Source organism: Mastomys coucha, unplaced genomic scaffold (genome assembly GCF_008632895.1).
Source record: "Mastomys coucha isolate ucsf_1 unplaced genomic scaffold, UCSF_Mcou_1 pScaffold4, whole genome shotgun sequence".
NCBI classification, from domain to species: Eukaryota; Metazoa; Chordata; class Mammalia; order Rodentia; family Muridae; genus Mastomys; species Mastomys coucha.
Genome location: NW_022196910.1, coordinates 24,916,456 through 24,928,045, shown reverse-complemented (window position 1 = coordinate 24,928,045; position 11,590 = coordinate 24,916,456). Strand labels below are relative to the sequence as shown.

The 11,590-nt window shown below is 37.5% G+C and overlaps 1 protein-coding gene across 1 annotated transcript; it reads right to left on the bottom strand.

Annotated features, from left to right (window-relative positions):
* Positions 1-127: 127 nt before the first annotated feature.
* On the bottom strand, positions 128-593 carry LOC116076323 (uncharacterized protein KIAA1143 homolog). The gene is given in 2 exon segments (XM_031350045.1): positions 128-527; positions 529-593. Coding segments are annotated over 2 exon segments (465 nt in total).
* Between the last annotated feature and the right edge of the window lie 10,997 nt (positions 594-11,590).

Here is an 11,590-nt window from a genome sequence, read left to right as displayed (position 1 = left end):
GTATTTCTGATTTTTTCTGTAATGAACCTGTAGTACTAGTGCAAAGTGTCACTTGAAGATATAGGATAAGTGATATTTTTAAAAATACCTCATACTTTCAAAGGAAACCAAGTCCATGATGTTTTCATTACTCATTTTCATCTTCACTGTCAAAAGAAAGGAGACTGCTATTTTTTATTTGTTTTGGGGAGTTCTTTCTAACGGAACTTTGCTTATTTACATCATCTTCATTTTTTTTCTTCTTTTTGGAGCTTGCTGTTAAACCTGAACACTTTTCATCTGAGGAACGCTTAACTGGTTTTCGATACACGATTCTTCCATCAGCTGGAGGTGGTTCTTCATCTGCTTTGGCAGCCTTTACTTCTGCTTTAATTTTCATGACCTCTACAGCTGTTAGGTCTCCCTTTTTTAAAACCACTACTTGAGGCTGTTCATCTTCTTTGTCACTGTGATTGTCATCTTCATCTGGGAGCTGAGGCTGGATTTTCTTGGTCTCTATGGTAGGCCCCTCCTTGTAGCCGACTCTCTTTGAAGCGGGACAGGAAGGCGGGCTCTGCAGGCCGCACATAGGACACTTGGTTCCGCTTGCTCATGGTGGTTCTGACAAACAATAAAGAGCACTCACCAAACTTGGCAGCGTACAAAGCGTTCTTCGCTGGTGCCGACTTCTGACGTACTGTCTGTTTTATTTTTTTTAACTTCTCTCTCTTTCTCTCTCCCTCCTTTCCCTCTCTCCCCCCCTTTCCTACATCACTATTGCAAACCTCTTCAGGAGACATCCTGTATAGGTGGTCTGTGTATCTTTGTATGAGAGGGAAGATCTCTGCTTGAATACTGCTTTGAGAGCTGGCTCAAATCCCCTTCTCCTCTTCTCTTGTAGGTTCAAAGGTTGGCCAAACTGCTCTTGACATCTTTTATTTCTGGCAGGGGTCTGACGCAGCACTTTTGGAAACTTACCCATATCCACTGCGACTATTAGCTCCAAGAGGTACCATACTTACAAGGAATACATTTTTCATTAATGTGTACTCAAGGGCAGAGCTCTGCTGCTGGTCTGCCAGGGCCAGCCTCTCTGCTAGCCCCATGCCACTGTCTCACTGTCAAGCCAAGAAAGGTGAGAATGTGGATGGAATGGATGAATCTCATTTCTCTAACATACCCCAATCACTTGTTAGACACTGATCAACTCAAAAATGGCACAGTTAACCTCTGATGCTATACCACAATTACCTCGAGCTTCAAGGTACTCCTAATAATGTGAAGGCTCTTTCCCCTTATCTGAACAATCCTGAAGGACAGAGATTTTCAGGAGGCAGCCATGTGTCAGGGCATAAACATGAGCTGCAGAGGATATGTAAGGGTCAGGTGGTATTGGGTTTTTAAGTGAAATACTTTGATATAGATAAGTAGCCTCATTTAAAGATTCTTGAAAGGACTTAGATGAGGTTCCAGTCAGGAAGAGAAATAAACTATTTTACGTTACTGTCAGAAGGGGGAAAAGGTGAACTATAAGTCATTGAAAGGATACATTGCCTATAACATGAAATGGAACAGGCCAGAGCTCCCCTGTAAGGGGATGATGTTGACATTCTATAATGTTCATTTTTTTTTTAGCTCCTGACAGAATAATAGGAGAAAAGAGCAAGGAAGAGGTGAATATTAATTATTTTAGAAATGTTTCATTGTGAGGACTTTTCTTTTTTTTAATAGAAGCTCCTACTTTTTTCTATTCTTTTTTTTTAATTAGATATTTTCTTTATTTACATGTCATAATGATTTTTCTTTTCCCAGTTTCCCCTCCCAGGAAAAAACAAACAAACAAACAAAAACAACAAGAACAAACCCCTGTTGGCTCCCCACTCCCCATGCCTGCCACCCCACCATCTCCCACTTATTGGCCCTGGCATTCCCCTACACTGGGGTGCAGAACCTTCACAGGACCAAGGACCTCTCCCCCCCATTGATGATTGATTTTGCAATCCTCTACTAAACACATGCTGCCAGTACAATCAGCCCTACCATGTATACACATGGTATGTACTCTCTGATAAGTGGTTATTAACCCAGAAGTTTGGAATACAGGAAGAACAACCCACAAACCACAAGAAACTCAAGAAGAAGGAAGACCAAAATGTGGACATTTCATTCCTTCTTAAAAGGGGGGACAAAATACACATGGAAGACGTGGCAGAGACTAACTATAGAGTAGAGAGTGAAGGAAGGATAAGCCAGCCTGATATAGCTGTCTCTTGAGAGGCTCTGACAGTACCTGACTAATACAGATGTAGAGGCTCACAGCCATCTATTGAACTGAGTACAGGGTCCCCAGTGAAGGAGTTAGAGAAAGGATCAATGGAGCTGAAAGGTTTTCAGCCCCCTAAGATGAACCACAATATGAACTAACTAGTACCCTCAGAGCTCCCAGGGACTCAACCACCAACCAAGGACTTTTCTTTAGTTGACAGATCATTCACTGATAAACTGTTGGAAAGCGATGGGACTGTGGAAGACTGGGTCTTTTTTAAGGAAATAGTGGATAGTCCTGGCCACTTCCTTTTTCTTTTTCTGCTGCCTGGACATAATAGAGGGTTTTCCACTGCCATACCATTGCACCATGTCATTCTGATTCATCTCAGATCTGGGGAAAACACAGCCAATAGCCACATCTTGATTTCAGAAGCACAAGCCAATAGTAATTCTAGATTCTTAAGTCTTTTAACTATAGGTTCATTTTGACTCTTTCAAGTGACTATGTGATGTTGCCCAAGAAGAAAAAGCCCTGAACAGACAAAGCTAGTTCACATTCCCTTCCATACATTGTGTGAAGTTGGAATCTGAGCATGGGAGATACATTAGATGTCACCTGATTATCTTTGTTTAGTGACCAAATAATATTTAAAAAACAAACCAACAGACGCCTATTGCCAGACTCATCCCGTACAAGAAATATCTCATTTGAGTTATATACTGTGGGGCTCTAAGTACCTATAAAAAACTTCCAGATATTTGACTAGAGCTCAAGCATATATTCTTCAAAGCTTACCATGGAAAATACAAAGATAGAGGTCACCTCTGATGTAACTGTTGTGTTGTCAGGTTTTCTATGGAAGCTATTTCCACAGGTCCCAATCAGAACCCTTTGGAAACAGATGGCTTTGTGCAATTCATTATCATTAGAAATGTATCTTTGCTATAGCTTAAGTCATTGAATAGTTTTCTGTTCACATAAGCAACAATGACAGTTATGTCAACCTAAAATGCTGTTGATATGTTCAAATAGTCACTCAAACTACATAATCTTAATATTCAAGAATATGAAAGAATATAGACTAAACACATAGAAGAAATGTTGGGCCTTTCTTTCTGAATCAATTTAAGTGAAATAAAACATCCATAAGAAAAACTCACATTCATGCTTGATTTCCTTGTTTTCTATGTATAGTATAAAAGATTTGATAGAAGATATATAAAATATTTACATACCTTGGATAAGTTAATTGTATTCTTAGGGATTAAGCCATTTATAAGAATTAAAAGAACAGTCAGAAAATTCCATTTCTGGTGACTGAGTGAAACCATAGTTAGCACTTTGTCTTCCTGCTACGGTAAATGCATTGTTCCTGCTATTCAGTTTGCTATGAGGATCGAGCCTTAAGGAAAATGCGGCTACAGAAACTTGTTTGCAATTACTCTCCTTGACATTCATGCGAAATATAATTAAATGGTTTGAATTGTACAGGTGCTAAAAAGAAGCATATTGCAAAATAAGCAAGTCATAATATCAGAAAGCTCAGCTTGGTATTAACATGTTATGATTTTAATTATGACATTACAGAGCTATAATGCCAGGTCTATTTCTAAGGAGAGGAGGTTATAAATGTAGGTTGTCAAAAATCTTCATCAGAGAGATGTTTTAGCATTATTTTCTTAAAAGAAATTTACTATTTAATTATAAAGGTAATACAACTACAACCAGGAAAACATGTAAAAGGGTAAAAGGAAAATTAATTGCATATTATTCTAGCATCAAGTCACCATTGTTATTGTTAGGTTAAAATGTCTTCCAAATTTTCTTCATATGCTTTGATTAACTATTTTGTTTACAATTCTAATGTACATATACCACATTTTGTACTTAGTTTTTTTCCATCATGCTATGGGATATATTTAATAGGTTTTTATATTTTAAAATGAGCCCAGTTGGGATCTTTAGGGTAATTATTTGGTAACAGAGTGGAGTCAGCAAGGCACAAGCCTCCATTGTGGACCAGAGGTAATTCCATGCTGCTATGATGTTTGAACCTGCTAACTCATCTTCATCCCTTGGAACGATTTTGTGAGAAATCCTTTGCTCTGCGCTGAATACTGAACACAAGACAAAGTCTCCATCAATTAAGGGTTGGAAAGAAGCCAGACCTAAACCACTGGGGGTAGAAATTTTGCATCTCAGCTTCAACAAGGAGTGTTGTACAAAGAGAGGAGATGATACAGGACACCTTAATTGCTGCCCACGGGGGTCAAAGGAGGTCATTTGCATCGACAGAGATGAAAGCTCTTCTTTCAAGGACACCTGAAGGCATGTTATGAAACCAAAGGCTGCAATAAAATTAAAATTACTCAGAAACCTAACTGTAATGTATGAAACATAAATGGGTACGGCTTGGTCTAACAGCACATAGGAGGGATGAAAACTCTCAGAGCAATTGTGTTCTTTGAGAGAAAAGGAGGAGTGTGCAATTGATCTCATGACCACATGAGTAGCAGCTATACATTAGGCTTAGTGAGAACAGTAATCTGTAATATAAACTATACTCAAGTCATTTTCTTTTTAAGAAAAAGGGTTAAAGTCCATGAAAAGTTTCATAAGGACTGAAACACTCCAAAGGTGCCAAATTGCTCCATTCATCATCCCCGAAGCCACCAGAAATGAAAGATTAAGGAGCCATGGGGATCCCACTACTTAGAATGCCAGAGTCCCCATGATTCAAGGGCATAGGAAAAGGCACAAAATCTCTGCAGAATAGATTGAGAATTCACATCATAATTTAAATCTTATGAACTCTTTGACCCTATAATGACAGCTTTTTGAACATCTTTTCCCCTGTCCCAGTGGCTTCCCCTATAAATTTCACCATCTTAGTAGTTTATTATATTCCTTCACTATGGTTTAAACCTAAGAAGGATGTGTACACTTTTTTGAATTTGTGGCTTGATATTATTGCATTTGAAATATTCTCCTACAGTTTTTTCTGCAGTAATTGGCTCTTTCATTAACCATTTCTGAGACACTGACTCCTGTATTTTGTTTGTTAGGCACTTTTCTAGGTACCTATCTCTGGTGCCTTGCAATAGATACATTCCCTTGACCTTTTGTATAATTGACCTATTCTTTTATTCTTTCTCTTTTGTGCTACTTAATTACTATTAGTAAGCTCTTAATTCTTCCTGTGTTTCCTATTTCACTGTGTGTGTCTGTATGTGGGAGGGCTGGCTTTTGTCTCATTAAGTGTCTGTTAAAATTTCTATTTTTCCTGGGTTTTCTGGAACTATATCAAGAATATGTTTATGCTTATTCTGTAATCTCTGGTAACAAACATATGACTCAGCCTTGGATTTGTTTCAATTGTTCATTTTGTTCAATTGCTCCCGCATTTTGGAATACCTTTAACTGTTAATTTGATAATTAGTGTTGAAAAGTCTTCTATCTGTGGTTAATGTTCACTATGGGCTCTATTCTCTTATGAGCCACTATAGTCTAAGAACATTTATAGTGGGGTTGTAGCCATCTTTCATGTAGTAACTATGTTGACTATGTTCTAGTGTCTTCCAAATTCTTCACAGTACAATTTTCTCATTTTAATAACTGCAATGGTAATACAGCTCATTCAGTAAGATGACATCATCATAATGGGGACTGGAACTCTAGACCTAAAAGAGAAATTAATCAAAGAAAACAATTAGAGAAGTGGCAAGATTTAGATATATGGCTAATCTACAAAACCAACAAATTGAAACCATCAGTGAGAAACTGGAAGTAACCTATAGATTTGCTAATACCACATTATTTAAATAAGTTATGATTTATCCACTGTGAATCAGTAATGTTCTCAGCATTAAAGATGAGACCATAAATTTCCAATGTTATTAAGCTATGTGTCTGTGTGTTTTCTATATCAAAATTTATATCACATGAGCACAAATATAAAGATCAAGAGTTGGATTGAAATTGTCCATAATTATCCCCAGCATTTCAGCACATACCTACTTGTGTTTACCTTGAGTGATACAGAGTGTATGCATGAATGGTCGATGATTCCCCAAACTCAGAAAGAACCACAGTAATAGGTCTAGGTGACCACATTGCTTGGGATAGCTTCTAAACATTATAAGTGCATCCAAAAGTCACTAGCATTGACATTTCATGGGAGATGTGTTGTCTCTGGTCCCCCTGATAATACAAATATGGGATCTGGGATGCTACTACTAGAAACGGTATCACTGCTGCTTTAGAAAAACAGAAAAGCTGCTTTGATCACTGTGGAAACTTGTTCCTGAGATATTCTGTAATTGTTCCTTAATCACTATGACTCATTTCTGAGAGAGAGGAGTCTTTCTAAAACCAACTAGTTGCAGGTAATTTATATAATGAGAAAGCCAATCTCATTTCCATGGGTGTCAACAATCCTCTATGTGATTCAGGGTTATGTGCACATAAATTATTTAGCATTTGCTCCAATGAGCCACCTGAGACCGACACTTTAAGGATGCTCGCTCTCAGTGTTCTGCTCCTCTGCCCTGCCTGCTTGAAGGACTACTTCCTGCCTTTTGCACTATCTGAACATGATTCCACATTTAACTCAATCTTCTCAACTACATTATCAAGCTAAGCTGTATGCAAGCAGGGAACCATCAGAACCTCAACTTAGTCCAGGATCATGGTCTTTAATTTGGTAAATGGGCCTAAGTTTTTTTTCCAGCAATATTTAGCCAAGGGCATTTTCTGTTGGAAAATTTGCACTTCCCTTTATGACAGTCATAAAGTTAACAGCCCTTTTCACATACTTTGGATATTTTATTTGTTTATTGATATATAAACTGTTATATAGCCTGAAGCATGTAGAATACTTTAGATACTTTAAAAACATTTGCCTAGCCTTTGTTTTGTGAGTCTGATAGTCTCTAAGTTTATTGTTTATGCTAATTTCTAACACATGGGCTGTCATGTGACTTTCTTAGAAGATAACGACAGGGGCATCTCTGTCATTTTTAAACTCCTAAATTAGTTAATACATGTGTATTGACTTGATTGATAGGTATAATAATACTAAATTATTCTCTGGAGAGTAAATCAAGAGAAATTCATTTTTGTCTTTAATTGAAATTTTATATAATCCATCACCAAATTATAGATTTTTATGTTACTTATATCCATCATTTTGAGGGAAATAAAACTTCTCTTTTAATATTTTGGTTGCTGGGTACCATCAAATAGTGAGGTTGTTGGTACAAGTCAAACAGAACATTTTTGTATGTAGTATACATGAGCACTTCAAAAGGACTGCATTGTAGGTTTTTGATCTTTCCTCTATCTACATAACTGTTAGAACTTTGTGCAGTAATCCTAACCCTGCGCACTTGGTATCAACCTGTAGTTTAATGAGAGCCATCAGAGGCATGCCATCAGCAAGCCAAGAGAAAACAGATACATTCTTAAAATCCCATTTTCTCAGAGCTTAGGTGAAATCACATTTATGAAATCATGGCAATTAGATGTGTGTAGAAATCACTCACCCCTCCAACAACCTGTTTTATTGAGATCTCTGCAGAAATTATAGCTTGGCCATCAGCTGCAGTTAACAAACATACTTGAAGAAAGCATCCCTGGTTCCTCCTGAAAGAAATTGAACAGAAAGTGGAGCAAATCTCTCAAATTCCTAACTCACCAAAGTTGTTCTACTTTCACCAACATTTGATACGAACAGACTTTAAATTCTGTCTTTTCATTGGATTGATAGTTATAATTCCTTATTCTTTTGAAATTTTATGGTACATCACTTCTCTTTCATGCAAAAAATTGTTGGAACTGTGCCTTGAAGTAGGTTTAATTTTAATACTGTTGTAAATAAACCAGTATGCTTCAAATCAGAGAAGCCAATGACATCATTCTGTCTGAGACCATAGGTCTGGGAACGTTGGCTATAGGCATAAACTGTAAAGTCCAAAGCCCAATGTGCCCAGACACAAACATAGTTGAAGCAGCTGCTTTCCTATATCTCTGCTCCTTTGACTTTTATTTATCTTTTTAGTCAATGGGGTGGTATCTATCCACATGGAGATGAGGCATCCTGGGTATGTCTAATCAAACTTGTGTATAATTTCCTCTCAAAATACTTCCCACTCCCACTCAATACATATTAATGCTTTATTAGGTGTCTAGTTATTCAATAATCAAGTTGGAATCATCTTTGCAGGATTAAATTTCCAGACCATGAACAGGATATATTCTTTCACTTATTTATCTGGTCTTTAACTGTTCTCATTATATTGTAATTCTGAGTGAAAATTTGGACATTTCTGTGGTTTCAAGATATAGTTCAGTTCATGTGTTGAACACTTGGTTCTTGTAATGGTTAATTTTTTTATTGTTGTCTTGGCACAATCTAGAATCATCTGAGAACATAAAAATGAATCATTGCCTATAAGAAGCTGTCTAAGGGCATGTCTGTTGGAGGATAATCTTGTTTATATTCATTAATGTAGCAGTACCACTTTGGGGTCTAGAGCTCTAGAAAGAATGAAGAAAAGAGAGCATGTGCACATGTGTAGTTCTCTACTTCTTGAGGATGGATATGTGACCAGTTGTCTTAAGTCCCTGCCTCTGTGACTTTCTCACAGTGATTGATTGTGACCTAGAATGTTGAGCCAGGATAAATTTCTAATCCCTTAAATTACAATTGTCATGTTATTTTATTACAGCAGTCAGTAAACAAATTAAGACATTCCTCTACTCATGAGAGGTAGTTAGATCATGAGAGTTTCAGCATCCCCACTGGAGAAAGTGGGTCACTGGGCCACAATGCCATTGAAGAGCATTTGTCTTAAACCCTTCTTTGATTTCTGGCTGTTGTAGAGTAAGCAACTTTCCTTTGCCATGCCCTCAGTCATGTTATTCTGCCTCACTGTAGGCAAGAATCAATGAATCCACATGAGAATGGGCTCAAATTTCTGAAACTAGGAGGCAAAAACTATCTTTCAAGGTTTTTTCCAAGTATTTTTTGTTGAGGTTATGAAAACTTGAGTAACACACACATTTTAGTGAAAAGTTATAGTTGGTGTCTGGATTTGATGATTGAATATGGGAAGGATTCCCAGGTGGAACAGTCACTGGACTGTCCTTTCTTCAGTCTCTGCTCCATAGTTTGTCTCTGCAACTCCTTCCGTGGGAATTTTGTTCCCCCTTTTAAGAGAGAACGAAGTATCTACACTTTGGTATTCCTTCTTGTTGAGTTTCTTGTGGTTTGTGGATTGGATTTTGGGTATTCCCAGCTTATGGTTTAATATCCACTTATCAGAGAGTGTACACCATGTGTCTACTTTTGTGATTGGGTTACCTCATTCAGGATGATATTCTCCAGATGCATCCATTTCCCTAAGAACTTCATAAATTCATTGTTTTTAATAGCTGAGTAGTACTCCATTGTGTAGATGTATCCATTTCTCTGTTAACGGACATCTGGGTAGTTTCCAGTTTCTGGCTCTTATAAATAAGGCTGCTATGAACATAGTGGAGCATGTGTCCTTACTACATGTTGGAGCATCTTCTGGGTATATGCCCAGGAGTGGTATAGCTGTGTCCTCTGGTAGTACTATGTCCAATTTCTGGAGGAACCACCAAACTGATTTCCAGAGTGGTTTTACCAGCTTGCAGGCCCACCAGCAATGAAAGGAGTGTCCCTCTTTCTCCACAACCTCACTAGCATCTGCTGTCACCTGAATTCTGATTTAACCATTCTGACTGGTGTGAGGTGGACTCTCAGGGTTGTTTTGATTTGCATTTCCCTGATGACTAAGGATGTTGAACATTTCATTAGGTGCTTCTCAGCCATTCGGTATTCCTCAGTTGAGAATTCTTTGTTTATCTCTGTACTCCATTTTTAATAGGGTTATTTGGTTCTCTGGAGTCTAACTTGTGTATATTGGATATTGGCCCCCTATCAGATATAGGATTGGTAAATATCTTTTCCCAATCTGTTGGTTGCCATTTTGTCTTACTGACTATGTCCTTTTGCCTTACAGAAGCTTTGTAATTTTATGAGGCTCCACTATTGTGGATGCCAGCAAGTGCTGGCTGACAGGAGCCTGATATAGCTGTCTCCTGAAAGGCTCTGACAGTACTCGACTAATACAGAAGTAGAGGCTCATAGCCATCCATTGGACTGAGCACAGGGTACCCAATGAAGGAACTAGAGAAAGGACCCAAGGAGCTGAAGGGTTTGCAGCCCCTTAGGATGAACATCAATATGAACTAACTAGTACTCTCAGAGCTTCCAGGGACTAAACCACCAACCAAAGAGTACACATGGTGGGACTAATGACTCCAGCAGTATATGTATAGCAGAGGATGGCCTAGTTGGTCATCAATGGGAGGAGAGGTCCTTGGTTCTGTGAAGATTCTATACCCCAATGTAGGGGAATGCCAGGGCCAGGAAGCAGGAGATGGTGGGTTGGTGAGCATGGGGAGGGGGGATGGAACAGGGGTTTTTATTTTATTTTATTTTATTTTTGTTTTTTTTTTCAGAGGGGAAACAGGGAAAGGAGATATTGTATGACATATAAATAAAGAAAATACCTAATTGGAAAAAAGTTATAATTGGAAATTTGATATTCTTGGGTAATCTTTTAAAGATTAAATTTTATTGTCAAGTATTAATTAAAAATATCTACAGAAAGGAAAAATCAGCATATAATTCATGCATATTTAGAATTTATCATAATTATACAATATGCAAGGAGATAAAAACCAGAATATAAACTACATCCCTAGATACCTGTATCATTACCCATTCTAAATGTTCAAAATGGCCCAGTCTTCTTTGTCTAAAGCTTACAGAGATAAAACTATATAGTGCGTACTTTGTTGTGCTTGCCTTCTCTCTCTTGACTTATTTGTGAAAGTATTCACATTGTTTCCAAGCCTCAGAATAATTATGCCATAATTCATTACTCTAAATGACTGCGAGAGAAATTGGCTTATCCTTTATATTTACCACTAAAATGATGCTACCAACTTATATTTTTATAAAAATATTTTAAACACTATACATATAACATGCACATGGATCTTTAGTGTCTTGAGCTGTCTATCACTTCTCTCATTTGATTTTAGAGCTTGAGAATACTCAATGCTACATGCCTACATCTTTGAAAGGATGAAGATTTTCCAGCCAACATTTAGGTTTCCAGTGCCATATTCATTAAATCTAAAACCCCAATTTTCATCATATGACCATGTGGTATTTATTATTACTTTCCAGCCTTGTGCTGACTCTTTCAAATTCAACAAATATCTTCAGGAGGTAAAAATCTTATA